This window comes from Betta splendens, chromosome 17 (genome assembly GCF_900634795.4).
Source record: "Betta splendens chromosome 17, fBetSpl5.4, whole genome shotgun sequence".
NCBI classification, from domain to species: domain Eukaryota; kingdom Metazoa; phylum Chordata; class Actinopteri; order Anabantiformes; family Osphronemidae; genus Betta; species Betta splendens.
Window position 1 is genome coordinate 3,045,741 of NC_040897.2, and position 25,296 is coordinate 3,071,036.

A 25,296-nucleotide genomic window follows, 5' to 3' on the forward strand; every position below is an offset into this window, starting at 1 on the left:
CTAACTAACTAGCTACCTACCTACCTATTTTTTTTTATTTTAGTATGTATAAGTGTAAGTATTTATTATTTACCATTATGGTTAATACAGATTACTAATTTTTTAATAATAATAATCATTTACTCTGTGTGTATTACTGCTATGTTCTTGCTGTCTCCCTCCTTGTTTCTCCACCCTCCATCCCACTGTACCTGATCAAATCTGACACTGACATTACAAATACTCAACGTCCACATCAAAAACAACAACCACAGCTCATCAGTCCAAAGGAGTACGTATGATTTATATACTACTTGTGTCAGTTCTTAAACCTTGTAAAGTGCCTTGAGATGACTATATTCTAAATTGGGGCTCTATAAATAAAATTGCATTGAATATATCAATCCATATAATACATATTCAGCCGTCCACCATTTCTTTCATCTTTGTAAGGTTCCAGGTTATGGAGCAGGAGGCCACATACACAGTCGACCAGTCCCAGTCACACCCACAGGCAGCTTGAAGCCTCCAGGTAACCTGACTGCACGTCTCTGGACTGCGGCCTTCATCTGTCCACGTACTTCATTAAGAACCTAAATATGGAACAATAAATCAGAGCAAGGTAAAAGCTGCTTTTCAAGAAGAGACCACTCTCCATAAAAAAGAGCACAGTCTCCAGGCAAAGCATGAGCGCTCAGCCACCAGGACTATTGTGGTCACTGGTCTCTGCCAAGTTTCACACTTCCTTTGGAACCACTTGCTGCAAAGCGGAGGCCACATCAACTCCTTTCCTCCCGGTCACTCCTTGACTGACTGCAGCACAGGGATCATATCATAAGTGTTTATTGGGCAAACAGGAAAGTGACAGAGCACACAGACAGGGCATGGAAAATGTAAACCCACATGTTTTATTTATGTCCATAGAAACAAAGCAAACAGAAAAAAGCTGTAATGTAAAACAACATGTGACTTTATCAACAGCTACAGTCCAAACAGCTGATTGTAACCAAGCACTATTGAAATCAGCCACAAAACAAAGCATAGTCCTAGAACCGTAGATATCAGTCATAGTGTAACTGTGCTGCTGTTACATGGCTACAGTATGTGGTGCCACTCACTAAACCAGCCAGAAACCAGCTCATGGCCACAACCTTTCTGTCTAACTTGGGCCACAGTCGTCCAGGAGATGCTGAATCAGGGTCCGGAAAAAAGCTTGCAAAGGTCACACAGAGGTCAGAGACGTTCCCTGTCCCACAGTCATACAAGACAAAAGTGCAGCTTTGAGAATGAGGCTCATCCAGCTCCAGCTCCACGTCACAGCCAAGCCTGACGCTTTGATTACAGCAGTTTCTGCGTGTGCGTCATCAAAAACCGTTGTAATCATATTATAATTTAGTGTTGCGTGTGGCGCCATCTAGTGGAGACATTTTCATGCTGCATGTATTTGGAGCTGAGCCTCTTTTACATTGGAAGTAACTTCATGGGGGCTGACGGTTTGTTTCCAATGAAGCTACGAGGTGAAGCCTAAGTTCACTGCTGACTAAAACTCATTGTCTCTAAACATTCCGCATCAGTTCATTCAGTTTAAATTCATCCTGGCATTGTCAGCAGTGTAAACTTGATGTAACAGGCTCACTGTGTTTAGCAGAGCCCACATTGACAAGTACTGATACAGTATGTAGCAGTTGTGTTTTATAAGTTACTGCAGCTAGACATTTATATCATGATGTGTGAAAGTAAGGGGTGTTTGGACAAACATCATAAGTATAAACCACTGACGGGGTCATAAAGCGTGAACCAAGCTCATGGTCCAGCTGCGTTCTGAAGGTGAGTGCATCCACAGGCTCCTCTGCAGACTCTACGCTGGCTTCTGGCAGTGGAACCAGCTGATTCCCGCTGGACTCCCTGATTCCCATATAAGCTCATATACTGTGTTTCATAAGAGTCTAAGTGCCTCCTACTGACAACAAAACTAACTGATTGTATATTTGAAGGAGCGGCACATTTGGGTTGATTCGTTAGGTTTAACACTGACCTGGACATGAACAGAACACATCTAGGAGAAACTCAAAACCACCTCAAAGGTGGAAAAGGGCAAAAATATGGACACTCAACAAAACCATGTTCTGACTTAGTTACATACACAAATATTTAAGACAAACTCAGCTGCAGACTGACTGGCTTCATAAAATCAAAGACTCAGGTTCCACCAATAAGGTTTTATCCCAGTAGAACAGTCCTCGTACACTTTCTGCTCCCTGCTCTTAAACATTCCACAGTAGAACCCTCAGATTCTTCCTTTCTTTGTAGCAACACTGTTTTTAGTCTTAGATCAGACCAGCATGTGTGTTTTCACTCCTTGAACTAAACGACACCCACACAAGCTCATCCGCATCATATTTACACCCCCACACTCTGGTACTGGTCCACAGATGGTCCTGCTGCTGGTGATCAAACATACAGCATCTGAATCTATTTGGACCTCATCCACCTGCTCCACCTGCTGAACCTGGTGCGAGATAAGTCTAAAAATGTTGTTGGGGCCACAATGACTACCCATGCAGTATCTACCCATGTCTAATTGTTTGATACTGTACATCATGTTGTTTAAAACATCCCGGACCTGAACATGCAGGTCTGTTGGTAAGCACTTCATGTGATTTTTGTTACTCATCTGGTGAAATACACTAGTGTAGTTAAAAACACGCTACATACAATGTGTTCCTACAGCTTGACATCCAACCCTTCACTGAACACACAGTACAACACACAACATGATGTATAGTGTCTGTTCAGAAAGCGCCAGGCATCACACTACAGTACATCACTGACTCCTAAACTAAACCAACCCATGAACCTTTCATTAAGTTTCCAGCTTAGGTCAAAACCTCATGTCCATTCACTACAATACAAAAAAACAAACAATGAGAACAAATAGAAATCTCTTGAAATTAGTATTACATGCCATTTTAGGTCTGATTAATGAAAGGTCACTTTCTGGTAACAAGATCCCTGACAGAAGGAAAACTATTCTAAACCTCGAGCAAACATTAGCTCCTGTGCTCTACTCAACAGGAACCAGGTGTGTGTGTGTGTTTGGCGTGTCCATGCTTAGTAGAACTACTTAGATATCTATTGTCATGTCAGATGTCCATGTCTCAGGTATAAACCCGACTGACCCTTTTTCTATTTAAACTTGTAGCTGCAGTTCTAGAGATTCTGAAATGACCACCAGAAGATTGACATTTCTATAACACTGTAACGGTCAGCGGCTCAGTAACAGGCTTCACTCGTCGATGACCGAACTAATCAGACACCTACTACTGCTCAATCCCATAAATATAAACTTTACTAATTATCTCTTCCTAGTTCCTCACAGTGAATCTTTCTGCACACGTTACAGAAACCAACAACAATTCATCACAGTAAATCATGGCCAAAACATATTTAAGACAAAGCCTTTCCCTAATGTAAACTTATTAAAGAGTTTAAATGTAACTTTCTAAAGCGACAGTTCAAATTAATGAAAAGTGACTTGTTCCAACAGTCACTTCAGCATTTCAGATATGAACTCATTTCATTTCATTTCTCGGCTGTAAAGCGTGTCTTTGAAAAATTCCATTGATAATGACACATTATTAAACAATGGTTTATTACCAACAGCTCAGGTCAGCCACTATTAAGTCAAAAAGCAAATACAAATAAATAAATAAATAAATAAGTTAATAATAAACATTAGTATGAAGGAAAAATGAACCAAAATGAAGGTAAACTATTCCAAACCCTCTGAGGACAGCAGAGCAGGAGTCAGATCCCGGCCTTCAGCTGCAGGACAACCACAGTGCATGACAGCAGCAACAGCATAAAGTGAGAACCCATGAAGACTAGCAGCGATTGGACATCAATAAATGTGGTTAACAGAGCAAAAAGCAAACACAAGGACACAGTGACCAACAATAACTAACCCTCAAAAGCAAACTCCATGCAGTTCTATACATAACCCAGAGTTAAGAAAATGCTGATTACATGTGAACAGTGCCGACCCATCACCAGTGTTCAACCACTTTACACTTTAAATTCTACTGTGGGTTCCCTAGGCTGCCTTGTGCTTGGCTTGTGCCACCTGCGTCGCTTCCAGGTCTGTTGGTACGGACCCAGCAACGGCGCTGACCCTCCAATCAATCGATTTACATATAGATGCTCACAGTGAGCTGATCCAGGCAGGCCTCACTTTGTAATGAATTAATTTGTATGTTTCCCTGAGTGTGTGACATACTATACTATACTATAGCGCTAAAACACTGATGATAATATACTGATTCAGGTGATAAGGACCTATGTTAGTGCAGTGCTGGGGCTATGACCCAAATTCTTATAAATCACCTTTCAAACTTGATCATTAATACGATTCATTAGCTGTTAACAGTTTAGATTAGGTTAGATACAAACAGTGAACATGTCAGAAAGAGCATTTCATTCATCCACTGACTCCTTCAAACAACAGCAATAATAATGAAAATAATAATAATAATAATAATAATAATAATAATAATAGTGTAGAAATTTGTATTATTTTTCCATAAAATCCCTCTGATTGTCTATCGCGCACTTGATGCTGTGTAGGAAACAGCAGGCACTAAGACCCGTGGGTAAGAACTATATGAACAAATCAATAGAGTGACAGAAATAAACCCAGCAGAGGGCGAATCAGCCGAACGCCTGGCATTCCTGCCGGGGCCCTCTCACCCACCACCGCGTCACTCGGTAAAACGGTAAGGCAGCTGTTGGCTTCCATCAGCGCAAAGTGCATCTCCAAACATATCCAGTCCACACCCGCCCACACACAAAGCACCGCCACACACAAGCACTAGCTCGGTTTCCACACAAACAGAGTGACATGTAATGTTCCTCCACCAACCAAGACGTCTGGGTGAAATGAAATGAAACAGAGCATGTGAGCCGTTGAAGGGCCGTCTCCTGGTGAATCATTTCACAAACAAATTCTCCCTCACTCAGCTTGGCCAGGGACAAAGCTTTTATTGCAGCACTTCAAAACTACCAAACCAAATTAGCTGAAGGGTTGGATGGAAATGGAACCACAGACAGCACACACGCCAGGCATCTATGGTAGGTTGGATGTTAGGCCTCACACTCATCCACATCCACTCCACTTTCCAGGCCTCCTGTTATTTCTACCCCTGATAGAGAATCCGTAGTTGGTGGCTCAGGGGTCCACTTCCAACTAGTGGCTGCTTGCTTCAGCTTTCACTGCACTTTGAGTGGAGTCACAAATCATCCAATCAGGGAGGATTTGGCCTCCACACACAGTCATAGTCCGCCCAAAGAGAGCTTTGGACGAGGTGTAGGTCTCATCTTTCCTCCCGTGTTTCTTCTTCTCGTCTTCCTCCTTCATTTATTTTCAGTCCTTCATTTTGCCTGTGTCTGCCGTTCTGACTAGGGGCATCGTTTAAAGGGCCCCTGTGGCTGATGGAGCGGTAGCAGACCAGAGGACTAGTTCTGAAGAGTCTGCTGCAAGTTTAGAGAAGTGGTGTTAGAAAGCATGGTTCTATCGATCTAAAAATAAATAACTCTATCACATTTAATGCCAAGATACTGCATAATAAATACAAACACATAATAATATAATATATCATTGAATATTCTTGGTTGGAGACCAGATGGTTTATCTTGTCTACAAAGTGAACAGTAAAGGCAACTAACCAGTTAACTCTAAATTCCCAGTAGCAAATAGTCAGTATGAGACATTTGAAGTGAGTAAACTAATTAAACAGGTGTTTTAATAGTTAACCAGCAGTGCAGGTGATTACCCTGGTCAGCCACAGCATTAAAAAGACCAACATATTGTTATGATATTTATGTGACAAGTTCAGCTCACAAAACTATGCAGGTGGGCATAGTGAACATGGAATCAGAAGTTTATTGTATATTTAAATATAATATAAATGATGCACAATTTACACAAGTATTCCACAGTGTACATTTTCTACATAACCACTGATGCAGTGTGTGAGTTATCAGTTGTGGGAGGTAGTTAACAGTGTTAATTATCAGGTCTTACCTGAGTTGAGATTTGGTCAAGTGAGGAAATGGACAAAGATGATAGCAAGACCTACATTCAACAGCATCACAAGAGCCACCAAGATGGAGTTAGGGCCCTGTGGAGACAGACAGGTTCAGTTATACCACCGTATGATGCTACCTGGCCATTAATGGGCATAATAAAGATTGTTCGCAGCAGCTCAGACTCATTGAGGCTAAGGCCTTTGAAGGCCTTTCCGGTTGTCCTCAGCTTAGATGTTATTAGTCACGTGTGTTTGAACCCACCGATTCCTCCTCCACTACTTCTGGAGCCACGTCCACGCTGGCCTTCTTGGTTTCTGCCAGGCTCTTTGGCTTGGTTGATTCCTGTCGTTTTGGCTTGGAGGGCTCTGGGGCTTTGGTGCTTTCTTTTGGTGGAACCGGTGAAGGGCTTGGGGCGGGCACAGATTTTAGTGGAGGTGTCCAAATCGGTTTGGCCTCTGGTGGCAACCGGGCAAGGCTTGATGGGTGAAGGTCATAGTCAACGCCTGCTGGCTCGTCTGGTGGGGGGACCTTGACATCGGCCTTGACATAGTACCCGTGGTATTGGGAGTGAATCTGACCATTGCTGGGGCAGGAGCTAAGTGTTGTTGGACCTACTGCTTTGGCTGCAGGAGGAGGTGGTTCGTGTTGCTTCATTTCCTGTCTGACGGTTTTGGATGCTGCCAAGAAGAAAAGAAAAGGAGCAGTAAACAAAAGAGCTGATTCATCCTGGGAGGTTTACTTCTGACCCAGAGGATTCAGAGCCACTATGACCAAAGAGCACAAGCTGTTACAAAACACGACCTACCTGTTTGCACAGACTCTGTTAATGGGGTTTTGTTCTCTTTCCCAACAGACTTCATGGGAGCAGCGCTGCCAGGAGTCTTTTTAGGAGAAGTGGGTGAAGGAGTGGGACTGGGAGCTGGGCTCTGGGATGGAGACTGGTTTGGAGTGGTTCCTTTTCGGTAGAAATGGGGGCTGCTTGATGGAGATTTCTCCTTTTTGTCCTCCACAGGCTCCTCCTTCACCTCTATTGGCTCGTTGTACTTCTGTCGGATGTAGTCAGGACCTGGAACCACATGGTCAACATTAAAGGATGATTCTAATGCAGCACAGCTTATCTTAAGCGAACCATGGATGGCCAAAATCAAAGGCAAAGGTTAAAATGACCACATGGCTACAAGGCGTGTGCTCACACATGCACCGTGAGAGAGGAGCAGCTTCAGTCATGGCACCTAAAAAAGCTAAGCACAGAGAACCTGTTCCTACTAACACAACCACGGCCAGGAGATGCAGTGGCCTCGTTTTCTTTTATAACTCCATCCAGTCTATTTGAGCTGTGACCTACTTCTCATATTGTGAGCTGAACAGTGTGGGCTGAAAGGAGCCTGATTTATGCTTTTCAGCATGACAAAACAGCTCCACACTGTATGTACAGTAAGGACGCATCGGGGGTGATGGAGAAGGGGCGTCTAAAGTCTGTACCAACCACTGAAGAACGTCGACATGACCAGACGTCTGACTCTGGCTTATTCTGCAGCAATGGGACCAGCCACCCATGTGTGCTTTGTGTGGTAGATAAATAATGGATGCTTTCTCCCTCTACTGACAACAAAATGAAGCATTTGGAGCAATGAGTTTTTGGGTTCACAGAGTCAGGCTAAAACACTGATGACCAAGGTCTATTTAAATATGTGGGAAAGGGCTGTGATATGACATGTATACATGTATATGGATGGTGGTGGGGCGACTTTCCAGCTCACTTATTAGCATCTTTTCAGTAAGACTTTGATGTACATAGTTTAGGTTCTTCCTTTAACTCTCAGGTGCTTGTTAGTTAACTCGTAACCTGTCACACAGGTCTGCAACTGGTTTGCAAAGAGATTTAAAATGTAAACAAAGATGTAACAATAATCAGTTGCTAATAAAGACTGACACAATACCAGATTTAATTATGAGAGAAAACCACGCCCAATAATAGAATAACATTTGTTGCCTTGCTCTTTGAAGGCAAGTACATTCTTCTGCGTTCTGTTTCATACCTGGCTGATGGAAGCTTGGGGACAGCTCTCTGGCCACAGCTCTGGCAATATCAGAATCCTGAGAGGCTGACTGTGCAGCCTGGTCTGCAGCCTCTGCTTTGGCTCGAGCATGGGATGTCCTGCAAGGCAAAGTAAGTGCAAATAAGCAAAGCTGCAGAATTTTTCTGTAATGCAGTGTTGGTTGACACAGATTCATTGACGACTCTCATAATTCTCACAATTTCAGTACTTTACGTTAAAACACCAACTGAGTCTGTTAAAAATGATTACATTTAGAAAAATGTTGCTGAAATCTTCTGAAAGTGATGCATTTGAGAAGTTTCCTCAAATTGGATCGCAGCTTGTCATCTAGAGGCGATGGTGGGTCCCGAAGCCAGAGCAGTTGAAAACCACTGACCAACACAGATCAGATCATCCTGCTGCCTACAACCTAAAATACTATGAGTGAATATCCAACATATCCAACATTAAATAAATAAACCAACATTATAGTGTGGGTCAGAGCGGCACAGAACTTCACAGGACTGGGCCAAAGGAGGATTTTCTACCAGTGTAATCAATTAGTTGTGTTTTCTGCCACTCTCTAATAATTTAAATTTCTTTTTTCTTTACTTGATTGACCGGTTCCTCCAATAATCAATAGATAGCTGCAGCCTTACAGTACATCAGTCCAAAGTTCTGATGGATTTTCTGTGCTCCTTTCTCCATCCTGGCCTTTAAATAGCCAATACCACACACACACACACACACACACACACACACACACACACACACACACACACACACACACACACACACACACAAATGCAGGTACATGAGCACATTTCTGCACAAAAGTCCAGAAAGCCTGACTGTGCTGACTTGTCTTCAACCCACTGCGCTGATCTGTTTTCTTATTCCAGTCCCACTCGGTCGCTCCTTCCTTTCCTCCCTCACTCCTACGTCTGCAGACGATGGAAAAGGTGACGCAAACTGAAACTCTTCCCACACATTCCCGAGCTTTGACTAGCACACAGCAGCTATGGCTGCCTCCCTGTCCTCACAGAATGCATCTCCCATTTCATCACCCATCAACCAGACAACAACCTTCTACCACTCATCAAAAAGCCAAATATAGAAATAGCAAAGACGTTGGTTTGAATTCTACAATTTATTAATTTATGTGTTAATGTGGTGGATAGATAATAGCTCAGAGTGCTCTTCGATCAGTATCAGTTATATTAATGTACAGTATCACTAAAAGCAGAGACTGTAAATCAGTCTCAGCTGATTTGGTGTGAGTGGAAGTGATGACAACAGGTGCATGTAGGGCCGTGCAGGCATGATCCTGTGGGTGTATATATGATATATGTGGTATATGTGTTTATGAGACATGGTCGGAGCGTTTAAAACTAAAACCTGCTTAATATTAATCCACCGTTTTCACCTATTGATGTTTAATATTTCTATATTCTAACATATGCTTCAACAATATCTGATCTTAAACTCTCACACTAATAATCTGTTTATTCACAGATTTCTCCTGTACAGTAGTTGTTCTTCTCCCTCTGTCCTCATCTACAGGGATCATCAGTCTCACAACTGGTCCAGCCGTCCTGTCTGTGTTCAGTTGCTGGTTCAGTTATTGGGTCATCCTTCCTGTCTGTGAACAGTTACTGGTCCAGTCATCCTGCCTGTATCTTTCACTAGAACCGGTCGAGGCTGATGTTCACCCACACTGAGCCTGGTACTAGAGGTTTCCTACTCTATAAAAAGAGGGAGTTTTTCCTCCACTGTTGCCATAATGTTTTATTAAAAAGTTTGGTTGAGATTACTTTTGTTTTGCATTGGTTCTACAGAAATAAAACTGAATTGAATTTAATTATAACTTCTAATACAAACCCAAATTTCACATTCACCACACAACCTCCTTGGCACATTTTTTTCTCAAAGCACATCTGTGTGTCTAACCATCTTATAGCCATTCATGACGCACTTGCTACTCATTGCTGCTGATACACTGTATGTGTATAATGAGGAGCTGTTGGTGGCGGTCATCTTGCACCCATAGCCAACCATCACAGCCCAATGATGAAGATGAGAGATTCTATCTACAATAGAATGAACGTGTTTTATGTGATAATGTCTACTGCTTTATTGAAACATACCGGATGATTACAGCTATCTGTATGAAACCTTCTCCATAATAAATACACTCTTACTGTAACAAAACTGCACAATGATTACCCACGAGTAGTGGCCACAAGCCTTACTGAAGATCCTCAGTCATCCAGGTGAGGTTTTCTGAATGTTGAGTCATGTCCACTGGGCTGAACTGTCTTAGGACTGAAGAGGCCACCTGAATGGTGGTGAAACGTTTCTACTAGAAAAGAAGCCCAGCTGACATGACTCAACCTTCAGATAGCCACAGGGTTGTCTGGGGGCCTAAGGACTAGACACTAATAATCCAAATGTAACTATCTTCTGTTTGCAGTTCACTTCACTCTAAATTCTTACTGCTCGTTTTCAGGAGCTTAAAAAAATTAAACTAAACATTAATTTAGTTGTGTTTTCTTATGTGTAATGTTTTACCTGGAAATGGCAATTTCCACTTTGGTTCTGGCAATGGCTGCTGCTCTCACTGCCCCCTCAATGGCTCGATCCACCTTCTGTTTGGTCTTGGTGTTCTTCAGCGGGATCAGCTGCTTTCTGATGCCCCGAGCCAGCACGTTGTTTTTGTACTTTCCTTCTTCCTTGGTGCCATCAGGAAAGATGGTGCAACCGTAGCCATGACGCTTATTGTTCAACCACTCGCCTTCATACTTCATGCCATTGGAGCGCTCAGAGACACCAAAGCCACTGCGCTTGTCATTCTTCCACTCACCCATGTAGGACTCGGTGGTGGTTGCATCCACGTTGTCCTCCAGAGGCAGGTAGTCATCCCCCGTGTCCCCTTCCCCAAAGCTGATGGTGGAGTTGGCGTCGCTTGAACTGATCCGGCTCAAGGTGGTATCACTGTTTGCGGAGCTGCGCTTACTAGAAATGGACGAGCGAGAGTCTGATTTGCGCAACCGCTGAAGGCTGCCAAAAAGGGAGCCACGACGGAAAAGGCCCTTCTTCTTTTCGGATCCTTCGCCATCTGAGTGGAAGTTAAGCACAAAGCCGCCTCGCGTGCCGGCGGGGCTGTCGGACAGGCTGTCCCGCAGTACGGCCCCATTACTCTGCTCGCTGCGGAGGGAAGCCAGCGAGGTTCGTAGAGGTGATCGGATGACAGAGGCCATGCCATACGGGACACTTTGACGTACACCGTACCCATGGCGCATCCCACCGGTCCACTGGCCCTGATATGTCCCTGCACCAAATACAGACAGAGAGGAAGAAACTGTGAAAGGCTCAAAGGTAAAAAGGTAAATATTCAATAATAAACCACTGTCACACGTCATTACAGATGACTAATGCATGTGTGCGTTTATACCAATGTTACAAGGCCAATCCCAGTTACAGGTCTTATACTGTATATACAGTAGCATGAGTAGGAGAACTTCTTTTGAACAATATACTGTATTTATGGTACCTGACGGTGCCTGTGCTGTGCGCAGTATTCTAATGTTTGGTTAGGGTTTCTGTATGGAGATTGCATTTTCTCTCTATCTGCACGAGATTTCTCCAGGTACAGTCCTCAGTCCAAGGACATGAAACAGATTAACTGGCAGCTCTCATGGCTTGTAGGTGTGAGCGTACCATGCCTCTCACCCACTCAGAGCTGGGATTGGCTCCAGCTACCAGCACCAGGAATAGTTAGTTGATCACAAGTAACTATCTAAGTCTATGTATATGTATGTATATGTGTGTACATACATACATACAAATAGTGTCCACACACTCAAATGCTTCTAAAGTTAATATTGAGTTTTATTTAAAAACAATCCTTACATCCTTACAGTTTTTTCCCTAAATCGAAGAGAGTAGATCTCCCCGGTGAATAATAACATGTTCCCTGCGGATGAAGTTGTCGGGCATTTCAGTTCTGTTACAGACTCACACTTACAAACTAAAATTGATGCACATTCAGTCATTATTTGATATTTTTCAGTTGAAAAACCCAGCCTGTGTACATGTACATGTATATATGTCACAATACACAAACAGAAATTTTCCTCTATGTATTGCTATTTCTATAAATCAAATTTGAGAAAAAAATCATAAAGAAAATTTATTTGTGATCTCCGCATGACTTCCTCAAGATGTCAGTATGAAAGTCTGTATTTGTCACAGTCCCAGGTTTCTTTGAGTTTGTTTTGACCTGTCTGTACATCTTGGGCAGAGCGATGTTAGTGATGTGTTGCCAGGTCATCTGAGGGTTAATTAGTGTGGATCACACCATTATGATGTACAAGCATACATTTAGGGCCTGAGGATGTGGTCTCTCTCTTACTGGGGTCCAGAAGATGGGGCCAGCTCCGGTCCTGGGAGAGAAGATCACCACCCAGTTTTAACAGCTCTATTTGTAAGGTCTGTTAGGGAGCAAGGCAGACCAGCTGCTTAAGGAAAAGGACGTCTAGTCCAGCTGTTAATAAAACCCTGGTTTCCCACGCTTCACCTGCAAGTATTCAAGTCAATTTAAACCACCCTAGAGCTAATGATTAGAGCGCGGTAGACACAAGGCTGATCGCCTGGAAAATACAGGCTTCAAACATCTTGGCTGTTTACAGTGATGTCAATTACTTGTCGAGAGAACAAGAAAAGAACCTGAAGAGGTGAGTCCAGAGAACCGAGAACAGTGTCCTTTCAAATGTTATGTGACCCCTGATGATAAAAGAGGTGTAAGAGGTAAATGTGCATGTGAGCATTCATGGCGAAGACTGGGACATGCTGACTGGAAGACAAAGCACTGCATGGCTTGCACCGTGCAGGATGCCACTGTGGCGATGGCCTTTAGAGTGACAGACCTGCAGTGAACCTCCTGACTAACGACTGCATGGGCCCAGAATCCTCTGGATCCTCACCACCCTCAACCTGGTCCACCAACAGGCACTGTGCTACAAGAAACCTCTCCTTTAACAGGTGCAATTACGGGGCCTGAATAAACCCCTGCTGTACCTGTGTTTGGTCCAAATCAGTAACATCTTGTATGACCACGACTGCATAAAGGAAATCCTACTACTATGTGCTTGTGCAACACTCTCAGGTAGATCTAGCATCAGTGGGGTTCTTACAGGGTTCAGCCTGTACTGAATGTTGGATCTTGACAAGACAGTAAACATGTACATCCTCAGACAACAACAATACAAGGATCCCTCACTGCAGCAATTCCTCATCCGAATATGTATCACAACACAACATCCCCCAGGTGTGACCAGGTACTCCTTTTGTCAGAGATGCTGCTATCTTCCTCCGTGGCCTGCACAGCATTAGTTGCTTTATTACTTGCTGCCTTCTGTTCTAGGTCAAACTGCGCTACCAATGTGTAAATGTTTGGGATATTCTTAAAGCTAATATTGCATTGTCTTTTCCAACTCATTGGAATGCAGGTCACGTGTTCTTTACACGGTCCCACAGACTCTCACTCTTTGGTAAGGGAACCCACCTTGCCCCTTGCCCACACACGCGAACGCACACATACAATGATGGTTATGAGATTACTTCTTGGTCTTGTCCACCATCTTGTCACCTCTGACTGTGACTCCTTCCACTGACACAAACACACTAAAAAAGTCATATTTGACTGCTATTATTTTGCTATGTTTCTGCCAGATTGTACTGGTAAAGTACAACAACAGCTGGCTAGCAACCAGCTCATTTATTTAATTGCTAAAGGCCTTCTGATCTTCTGCATTGTTGGCTCTGGCATATCACAGAACAGGAGTGACATGGTCTTTGAACCAGGTACTGGTAGCTTTGGCACTGTGTGCAGGTGCCAGGTCCTGTTGGAAAATTATATCTGCATCTCCTTAGGGTTGTTCAGCAGCAGGAAGCATGAAGTGCCCTAAAACGTCCTGCATACGGCTGCATTAACCTTGGACCTCAGAAAACACAGTGGACCAACACCAGCAGATTAATACCCCAAACCATCACTGACTGTGGAAACTGTACACTGGACCTCAAACAACCTGGATTCTGTGCCTCTCCTCTTCTTACAGACTCTGCGACCCTGATTTCCAAAGAGAATACATTAGAGAACATACAGTAACTTTGGAGCACTCAGCAGCAGTCCAGTCCTTTTTGTCTTTAGCCCAGGCAAACGATTCTGATGCTGTCTGTTGTGAGTGGCTTGACACAAGGACTGCAACAGCTGAAACCCATGTCTTGCATACTGTACGTCTGTGCGTGGTGGTTCTGGAAGCACTGACTCCAGCTTCAGTCCGTCAGTCTTCTGAATCTCCCCCACATTTTTGCTTGTCCACTTTGTTCTACCACATCTTTTCCTTCTCTTTGCCTCTCTGTTAATGTGCTTGGACACATTACACAAAGCTCTGTCAACAACCAGCCTCTTGCAATGACCTTTTGTATCTTGCCCTCCTTGTGTGTCGTCTTTTGGACAACTGTCAGGTCAGCAGTTTTCCCCATGATTGTGTAGCCTACAGAACTAGCCTGAGAAACCATTTGCAGATGTTTTAAGTTAAATAGCTGATTAGAGTGTGGCACCAGGGGTCTTCAATGTTAAACCTTTTCACAATATTCATATTTTCTGAGATATTGAATTTGGGGTTTTCATTAGTTGTCAATTATAATCATTAAAAAAATTGACATTTGAATCAGTCTGTGTGTAATGAATGAATATAATATACCAGTTTCACTTTTTGAACAAAATTAGTGAAACAAATCAACTTTTTATGATATTCTCATATGACCAGCACCTGTAATTATTACTAGAAACAATAATCTAGTAATATTAATCAGTATATATATAAAAAAATCAGCTAAAACCAAACTTGTGTTCCTTGTGCCTCAAAGGCAAACAGGCAAACTGTAAGTGATATTAACTAAAATCTGACAACAAAAATTACTGCCTAAGAGCATCTATTAGGGCATTTAGCACCTCCACATTCTTTTGGTGGTCCGTGACGTTAAAAGGCTGATTTTCCAGTATTAACAGTTCTGATTCCAAAAACATAGCTACAGTAGTGAGCCTGATTAGGTGGCAGAACAGCTCACTGCCAGGTTGGAAGAGCTCGCCCTGTCGCCCTGACGGCTTCAGCTGGAGGCTGCAGGAGAGAATGTGCTATTTTGGATGATGGAGGTAAGATGAGACACTGTTTAAACATAACTCCTATATGAAACCTCCTCCATAGTGACACACTGAAGAGTCTGCACAGGCCTATGGAAAAAAAAAACTCAGTGGCCTGAACTCGTTGCATAGGTTCTGAAATGATTTACAAAGAAACTATCCTGTACACTGACATCACAGAGTAAAATCCAGTATATTGTGTAGTCTGCTTTTGCGCACCATGAATCAGTATGTGGTGCACAGTGGTGCAGTGGATATCACTGTCGCCTCACAGCACTGGGTTCGATCCCCGGGCCGGGGACAGGGTGCTTTTCTGTGTGGATTTTGCATTTTCTCCCCATGTTCGCGTAGGTTAGCTCCGGGTTCTCCGGCTTCTTCCCACAGTTTGAAAATATGCATTAGGTTTATAGTTCACGCTAAACTACCCGTAGTTGTGTGTTGCCCTGCGATGGACTGGCGACCTGTCCAGGGTGTACCCGCCTCTCGCCCATAGCCAGCTGGGATAGGCTCCAGCACCCCCTGCGACCCCGCATGGAAGCAAGCAGTAGAAAATGGTGTAATAATAATCTATATATTCCTGATACAGGACTATATAGAAACACACAAAACTTACTAATTACCTGAAACTAATTAGACAATTGATTACATGGCAAGTCAACAAACATGAACCATAAAGCTTGTGCAGCTGGTTGAACATTTACTACAACCTGTTTGGTTTTTCTGCAAACCTGTGTCACAGTAATTATAATAATATGCAGAGCAGAGCTAAACATAGAGAGAGAGAGAGAGAGAGAGAGAGAGAGAGAGAGAGAGAGAGAGAGCGGGAGAGGGAGACCTCTTGGTTGAGTGGTAGAAATGGTTTCGAATAACAAGCAGTGTATAAAAGTAGCTCAGCAAACTGGTAAAGAAGGACTCTTACTTACTAAGTCTTATACTAATATTATAACTAATATTATTAATATATTCCCTATACAAAAGTCGTTCATTTACATTTGATGCTAAAAAGCTTCTCTTCTTTTCCTGCTTAGAAACCACACACACACATTGTTTTAATGAAGACTGAGCAAGGGTTGAAACACAAAATCACACAGCACACAGGGTCTGAGGTCTGAAGAAGCAGACAATGTGCTAAATGCAGCTCCAATTGTTATGGGAGATGAATTAGTGGAGCACTGGTTGCACAATTTAAATAATTTAACAAGAATGTTGTAATAAGAATAAGAATAAAAATAAGAATAAGAATAAGAATAAGAATAAGAATAAGAATAAGAATAAGAATAAGAATAATCATTTCTGTAATTGTCTAAAGTAAATAAATATAAATAAATCCACCAGACATCTGGTTTTCTGTACTCTATTGCTGCACATGCCTATAAAACACAAACATTTACACGCTACAAAGACTAGAGCTGAACTCTGCTCAGACTAACTTAGTGAACCATGTCAGTATGATGAGGAGGATACCATTCTGTGTAGAAAACTGGGGTACTAATTAAACAATAAAAATAATGATTACGACTGTTGTCCCAAAAGCAATAAAAATCTGGGCCTGATTCCCATTATCGGGCTCCTCTGGCTTCCTGCCACAGTCCAAACATATGCACTTGCACCCTGATGGACTGGTGACCTGTTTAGGGGGTCCCAGCCTCTCGCCAGAGTGACAGCTGGAATAGACCCCATCCTGTCCAACCCCCATGACCCTCACAAGGATGAAGCAGTTCAGATTCAACGAGGGAATGAGCGAGCAAATAAAACTGTCTGCTTTTCTCCTGTATCTGTTCCACCTTTCTCTCTCCCGCTCTAATAAATCGCTTAATAGGAGCCATGAAAAACCTTTATACACTGGAAACAGTTGGTTTCTGTTAATCAGCTATAAATGAATAGAAGGAAGAGGAGACCAACATAAAGGCTGGATGCTGAACACCTCATCTCCCTGTGAAGATGGAGGCATCGTTGTGTCGGGATCATTGGCTTCAGTGACAGAGAAGCTGGTCAGAGTTAATGGGAAGAAAGACGGCGCCAAATACAGTACAGGCCTTAGCTTTGAGACTGGGGCTAAACATGCAGCCATGGTTGGACCGGAACCGGACCACTCAGTGTTAGAATGGCCAAGTCAAAGTCCAGACACGGATCCAGAGAATCTGTGGCAGGACTTGAAAGCTGCTGTTCAGTCATCCAATCTGACTGAGCCTGAGCTATTCTTGAAGGGAGGGCCACAGATTTCACTCTGGAGCGATGAGTGGTAGAACCTGGTGTTCCTTCAAAGACCAAGGGAAGGTGGTTCTACAGACTGAAGGGAACCAGTACAAATACACACAGCGCCTTTAGAGTCAAAATACTCATCGCCTGCACAGAATAGTTCAGATGAACAAAATCGCTCTAGTCCCATTTTTCAGATTTGCAAACTGCTGAGGTTTATGTGACTGAACTGAGCTTCTACTTCACGCGACCCAGTACTAGACAGCACCAATACCAGAACACAGCAATATGATGGCTATTGTCAGAGGCGTGAGACAGGTCAGAAACTCTGATTTATGTAGAAACACAGGATTTAACTCAGTAACTTCTGATGGACTCCCACACAGCAGAGCGTGACTGCAGACGGGACTGACTCTGGTTCCGAAGCATGCATGATGTAAACCAGCCCAGGCTTCTTGTGCTCCCCACACTCTCGGTGCTGCTTGTTTCTAAAAATAGAATCTTTTACATTAGCTGCCTCTCACCTCCGTCCCCGTACGTCTCGACGCCGTAGCCGTCCTGTAGTCCGTTACTCCACGTGCCCTCGTACCTGGCCGGTGTGTTCAGGCTCTGCCGAACCCCGTAGCGACCCTTGAACCCGTGGCTCCACTCTCCCCTGTAGGTCCACCTGCCCTTGTTCTCCACGCCGAGGCCGTGGCGCTTCCCCTGCGCCCAGTAGCCCTGGTACACGTTCCCACTGGGCCAGGTGTAGACGCCCACCACCTCGAACCCGCTCGACCACGAGCCCGAGTACTCGCCCTGGCCCTTGGGTCCGGTGCACACGCCGTGGCCGTGGGCTTTCCCGTCTTCCCAGCCTCCGCAGTAGGTGCCACCATCGTCAAAGTCGAACCGACCGCCCGTCATTCAGAACCACTTGGTCGTTTGTTGGGGTCCCCGGTGGGTGAAGGCTCCAGGAGCGAGGCGACGTTGGCCGTGCGCGCGTGCGGTGGGCGCGTGACGGCAGCTCTGAGCATCAGCGGTGCCGCGGCGGTTACTGCGAGCGGGGCGTGGGAGGGCGAGAGGCGGCCGCCACGGCTGCCAGAGTCGCAGCAGTGGTGACAGCTGGAAGTCGCGTCGCCCCTGTGTGTGAAGCGAAGCCCCCTGAGCTCCGCATCATCCGACAATACGGCGCTTCCGCCTTGGCATTTCAAAGTAAGAGCCAGAGCCGTCAAACGCACGACGATCAGATCAACTCGACGGACAAACCGGGTCATAGTTAAATAAAACTATTTCATGTTGTCACATAAGACAATGGTGTCTACATAAAAATGAATATGGCATCGTACACACGCATAAAACAAACTGAACCGAGCCAATGCCGCCATCTCCTGGAACGTGCCGTGTTCCCAGCTGTCTCTCTGCGCTAGGTTCAGTTTGTTAATAGCTATTGCTTTTGCCATTGTTATTGTTTATTTCTATTTTATTCAGAGCAAAAAAACAACAACAACGAGCACAAACCACTACAGACATACAGTGCAGCTCACTTGTCTTTAACAAAGACTCATTTATTATCATATTTTCCCATACATTTTGTAAAATAATTTAAGATAGTGGCCTACGGATATATAGTATAGTATATTTATTAAAGTGGGGCCACAGACACTGTAGTAAGTTTCTGTCTGGCCTAAATTTGCTAAGAACGGCTTGAGGCTTGTACTGTATTATAAATGTATGGTATGAAGTCAGATGAACATAAAGATAACACAGTAGTGCAACACAGTGGTGCAGTTTCTTTTTCACTTTAAAACACTTTATGTTGTGTTGTCTGTGTTCAGTTACTGGTTTCATCACCGTAACTGTTTGACGTTCTTCTCTCCACTGTTTCCATGAAAATTGTTTGAAAAAACAAAACAAAATGAAATATAAAGTTTTGTTAAACTGTATGTTTTTTGGACTCTAACACTACTGCTTCAACATGTTCAGTGGGAAGGGAACATCTGTAAAGATATACAGACAATGTTGTTATTAGTATTGTAAGAATTTTGCATTTACATTTTGTACTGTTTTGTACTACTTTTTGCTCAGATTAGGTACAAAAATTGACAAGTAGACCATATAATGATTAATATACAGTTATATAGCTGTTAATATCCTAATGCAGTCAAATCACATTTTATGTAATGCCCAGAGAACATATGAATGAACTGACCTAGAAGGCTGTAAAAGACTATTTTTAATAAATGTATTCAATTTTATTTTGTGATTATTAAGGACAATAATGACTTCAGCTTAACCATAAAAGCTGACTTAAGCTACTTAAGTCACTCCTACTTAAGTCTTAAGTAACTAATTTGTTGCTTTAAATCATTCTTGATGTTTGTTTGCTTAATGAGCCATTTTTACATCTGTTATGAAAGGGCACATGAAGTGAGAGAGAGGAGATGAGAAACAACCACCCGATCATCATCTGGTGATGGGTTATTTACTGTAGGTGAATACATCCAGTGTGGGGGCATCTTTACTTGTTAGTGACATGTGTGGCTTAAGGCTTTCTTATGAATACTACATTGTACAAGTACATAAATACATGGATTCATACAAATTCTGCAAATTCTGCAATAGTCACATTCAGCCTGAATGCCTCTGCTCCTACACCTGCAACATACAGTAAGCTTCATTGCAACCTCCTTGTGTTAATTTGTTCAGATGATGCTAAAAAGGCCAAAATAACTGTTTTCATTTGTTCTTGGATTTTGAGTGAGAATGACTTTAAGGTAAACCCAACACTTCCTGTGATTGCAGGAATCTAACTCTAACACTAGATGGCAGGAACAAGCTAGAGTGCGTACAGAGGAAGGAGCTGGACCAGAGCAGATTGGAAACAGGAGTGAGAGTAAAAACAATTCTTATTATATTATTTTTGTATAGCAGAACAACAGGTAGCTTAGGTTGGTTATGTTTTGAAGTTCTGGAAAGTAGGAGGAGTGGGATGGTTTTACTGTAATTGTTCTGATGACACAGATAACCCCTGCACCATCATCCATCTAAGATGCAAAAAAGTGTGTAAGTTCCTTGTACACACACAAATGAATATGCATATTAGTCCTATAGTTGTGGTATTTCTTTGCGGTGATTGTCTTTAACTTACGCTGCCACACAGACACATTACCACCTTGTGGTAGGTAACGTGATGGTGCATTCAGCTGTGTCGGATCACATTTGGACTGCTCTCTACTTATTATTATGACTAATTATTGCTGCTATTTTTGACAATTCTATTGTTATTATTGTATGCATGCTCTATCTTTGTTTCCTCTGCCCCTGTCTGATCCTGAGGCGGGTACAAGCCATTGCGTATATAGAGGGAATTATTAAAGATAAAAAGCGGTCACAATGAAGAGCAGAGTACGTCACCTTAATGTTGAATAGAAAAACACTCCCTACAACAAGGCATCCAGTGCTCTATGCTGCTTTACCACAGGACACAGTAAGACGCTCACCCAGCAAAAAGACTAATGCATTTTATTATACCATCCTATTTTTGGGATGGGATGATGCAGGTATATGAATAAAATGGTGAACATGGTGAAATGTTTGGTAAACAATGTTAAATAATAGCTTTACTAACCTTGTAGTGGGACACAATACACCGAAACCAATACACAGGCTTCCTAATCTTAGCTGCTAGTGCGGCTGTCATTTATTATTATCAGTATTAATGTCATTTGATTATGATAGCGTTATATCACAACTATTATTAAGTGTTAGGTATTATGTGATTATATGTTATAAAATATATGTATAGGTGCATGTATATGGATGTATTTATGTATGACTATATGCCTTAACATTTCCATTGCATTTTGTATTAGTATTAATATTAATTTAACCATTAACAACATTGCTGAAGTTATAAGTTATATGTAATAATGTTTTAATTTGTGCCTATTTATATTCATATTTTGTTGTTTCGCTTCATTGATTTATTTGTTTGTTTGTTTGTCACACACACACACGCACACACAAATTAATTAATTAATTAATTAACTAGGATTTATATACTGCTCTTGAAAAAGTTAAACTGTCCATCACAATATGACTCTCAGCCTAATACATGCTGCTTGTTGAACTGTCAGAAAGGACAAAAAAAGGTATAAGAATATGAATAAACTCACAGCGGGCGGGGCTGCGTCCACGCAGACAGTTTCCCATCACAGCTCATAGTTAACTCTGGTGTAAATGATGCTAGAAACACACCACAAGCTGAAACAACTGAGACTGCGAGTGGTTGATTTTACTTTAGCTGTTTTTTGCTCATCGCTGGCCTGTCTTAAATAATTAAATGTTGGTCACGACAGAGTCCACGCAGTCATTGCGCGGTTCATCTGGTTTATTTTCATTTATTGCAGTCTTACCGTCCTCCACCCACAACAATTTATCTGATTCCCTTCAAGCTCTGAGCGGCACTGGCGTCGTTACATTCGTTCTTATCTGGGTTTATGAACACCTACCTTTGTAGACTGAGCAGCTCAGCATAGGGTCAGTCGATATTATTATTAAAATGCTATTAACAGAGGTCTACACTTGGGAAATGTTCTGCCCAAACATTCCTCAGTAAAAAGGACACACACTCTGTCAGGTGCCTCCTGCTTTCACTAAAAGATACCAATAGATGACCAAATAGATACCAGATACACATTGTTTCTTATTAGAGAATTTGTGAACCATTATTTCATAGTAGTGGATTTTGAACCGTGTACTTCCAGGTGGTTCTAATTTTGCAGTATACTGTACAGCCCAGCTCCATTGTGAAGGTTTATCTAAATTCTTAATTTATGTTAAAAGAAACAATACAAGGTTCTCATATATTTAAATAAGTATTAAATAATTAAAATTATTTTTTATGTTGTCTCTTTAGAGTGAGGTCAATCCTTACTGTACAGTAAGTGTTCTATTACAACCCAACTGGAGGAGAGATGACATCTTCCCAAACAACATTTTATATGGGATGTGAAGTAATAAAACAGGGTTTTTAGCAGCTCTTACAGCATTTCTGTGAATTGGTTGGCTTTCAACATATTTTTGAGTTTAACCTGTGATTTGCAATTGTCTTTTCTATAACCAATAAAAAGATGAGTTCCAACCAGTCATCCCTCTATGTTCTACCGTTTCACTGATTACAGAGGTGTGACATCCCTGAGCGCCATCCTATCACTTAAACAGATGAAGGGGTGAGTGCATTCACTGAGACGCATCATTAGGGACGATAACCTGGGGTCGTCACATAATGCTCTTGCCTTAGGTGCAGTAGTTAATACAGGGAAGCCTGGCCTACTGTCTCCTATTAATATTTACAGTACCTACATCAAACCCCAAATTCAACGACTTCCAGACCCTCTACACTTCCTCTAGCTGGGAAGTGCACTCCCAAAGTGCTATTCAGTAACTCATGAGTTTCTAAGACAGGTAAATTTTCTGGAATAAGGCTTAAACTACGGTGGACAAGCTCAAAGAAACAGTGGTGAAGGCTGAAGGTCAGTTTGACAGGCAGGTGATACTGTAGGAGAATCCAGTGGCATTTAACCTGCTGTCAATGACGTGGTGGAGCAGAGGAAGGAGCTGGTGGTGTGGGGTCTGCAGCAGCGTCATCCTGCTTAAACCACAGAGGCCACTGCAGGTAGTGACCTTCAACACAGACTTTCACATGAAGTAAGGATATAACAGGAGAGAATGATGGGGTCAGACATTCAGTTTCCTCTTAAGTAAAGCATTACTTCCCACACCTGGTCGTTTTTTGATTCCAAGTGGTCTGGTCAAAAAAAAAAAAACATCCGTGAAAGTTAGTTTCCACTTTTAATCAGTGAGTGAGCTAATAAGAAGGAAGACGTTGTTCATGTTAAGTACAAAAAGTGACCGTGACCACAGAAAACACAAAACTGGCTGATGCTATTAAATTCAGTTGACTTGTGAAGTTCAGCTGAAGTGAAATGTTACAGCGAACATGGCTTGAAGCACGGACTCACTCCTGCCTCACTCTCCATCCGTAGGAGATAATATCCAACCACCATCTAATTTAATTCACCAGTCCTGAATGTGTGTGTCATGGAGGTAAGGCTAATTAAATGTGTTGTCATCAGGTGTGTGTTCATGTGCACACTTTTTTAATTAAGTCAGTTGACACCCCCGGCGCAGCGTTATTACAGAGGTAACAGAGACCTCCTGGACAGTGACTAAACACGCAGCCGTCTCATTTACCTGCTCATGCAGCGCCAGTGCGTGGATTCATTTGCTGCTGTGTGTGTGTGGCTGTGTGGGAGTAGGGGATAATGGCTTCAGGTGTCACACCATGCCACCCAGTCTTTTTATTAGACCCGGGCTGTAACGAGTAATTAACTTCCCGCCGAGAACATGTTTGTTCGTCTGTTGATGTCATAAAGAGATATTAGCAAGCCACAGGTCAGAATTGACTTTTCCATATGAGAGAGGGGGGAAGCTAATGTCATGTATGTGTGCTTCACACTGTAAAGGTATCAAATGTCTCCACTGTCGCTCCTGGGTAGATTAGGTTTATATAATAGATTTAAACATGGTATTAATGTTTGTTTTATCTATTGTGACTTTCATTCATATTGAATAGACAGTCAGTCAACGATTATGTCTTTCATCATGTCTGATTTGATTTTAGCGTTAAGCCTATAGTGTATAGTGTTTGTGTGTGTGTGTGTTGGGGGGTGGTGCTGTGCTCTAATAATTAGCCGTGCCATCTGTGTGTCAGAGGGTGGCCGCCATCCGCCCTCTGTCTCGTCCCTGCCCCAGGCTGATAAACTAGGAGCAGGATGCTCCGTGCTGCACCACTGTAGGTGACTAAGTCGGTGTCGCTGCAGTCGAGACACTTTGGTGCAAAGTATGACGGTCATACAGTAAGGTAACGGCTCGGTTGAACAGATACACACGTTTAGTGTTGGGTCCATTGGTCCAGGTTGTGCTACCGGTTAAGGCTACATTAGTTTTCTCGGTAAGTGGGAACACTTTATATTTTGCCCTTCTTTATTTTCAATCCCAACATTTATTTGTTTAAAATGTAAATGATGGTGAGTTCTGCTCCACCTTGTTTTAGCATTAGAATTTAATGAACTGACTTGTGTCTCTTTAGTTTTTTAAGTTACCTGTCTCTGGTAAAACACCAATCACAGTTTACAACCCTCAGTATGATTGTGAAGCATGGATGTAGCTAATCGAATACTTGACGACTCATGTGGACGGATTCATACCGTTGTTACCTCTTGGTCATGACAGCCATTATTGGGTTTAGACCGTATGCTATTTTCTCGTCTTTCCTTTCATACTGAGTAAACATGTGGTGAAACACTTGTACTTGTACCACCTCAGTGAAGAGGCCCGGTATAAGGCATCACTTGGAAAATAACAACTGAAGGATGAACCAATCATAAGGCTGATGTGGAGAACTACTTGTCTATTTGCTAAAAGGAGGTTGGTACCTGCAGCTCTCCCTGCAGTATATACTGCTGGTGTCCTGTTTTGTCTGCTCTTCACCTTTAATGCTACAGTTATTCAGGATTAGACTGGGAGGCATATTACGCCTGTATTGATCAACTAAAGGCCATTATTACCTTGAAGGTTTACTCTCCAGCCATGAACCAGTATTTACTGCTGAGGGACTATTAAGTGAAGCACTTTGTGTACTGCCTCTACTAAGTCTGTGCTCTGGCTCTAACCCCCATTATCTTGTTTGCTGCTGTTTACTTGATCAAAACAGCAGTTTGCTAACTACTTGTCCAAAGGTCAAGC

The 25,296-nt window shown here is 42.7% G+C and overlaps 1 protein-coding gene and 1 long non-coding RNA gene across 2 annotated transcripts; one reads left to right on the plus strand and one right to left on the minus strand.

Annotated features, from left to right (window-relative positions):
- Positions 1 to 866: 866 nt before the first annotated feature.
- Positions 867 to 18,622, minus strand: LOC114845035 (junctophilin-1-like). The gene is made up of 7 exons (XM_029132782.3): positions 18,033 to 18,622; positions 10,674 to 11,433; positions 8,103 to 8,221; positions 6,869 to 7,129; positions 6,325 to 6,740; positions 6,059 to 6,155; positions 867 to 5,508 (listed from the first exon to the last, which is right to left on the minus strand). Exons 1-6 carry the CDS (start codon positions 18,409 to 18,411, stop codon positions 6,075 to 6,077), a joined length of 2,016 nt encoding a protein of 671 aa, XP_028988615.1. The 5' UTR covers positions 18,412 to 18,622; the 3' UTR covers positions 867 to 5,508; positions 6,059 to 6,074.
- LOC114845041 (uncharacterized) lies at positions 18,564 to 22,623 on the plus strand. Its single transcript, XR_005896873.2, has 3 exons — positions 18,564 to 18,699; positions 20,290 to 20,380; positions 22,406 to 22,623. It is a non-coding gene; the product is annotated as an uncharacterized LOC114845041 (long non-coding RNA).
- The last annotated feature ends 2,673 nt before the right edge of the window (positions 22,624 to 25,296 follow it).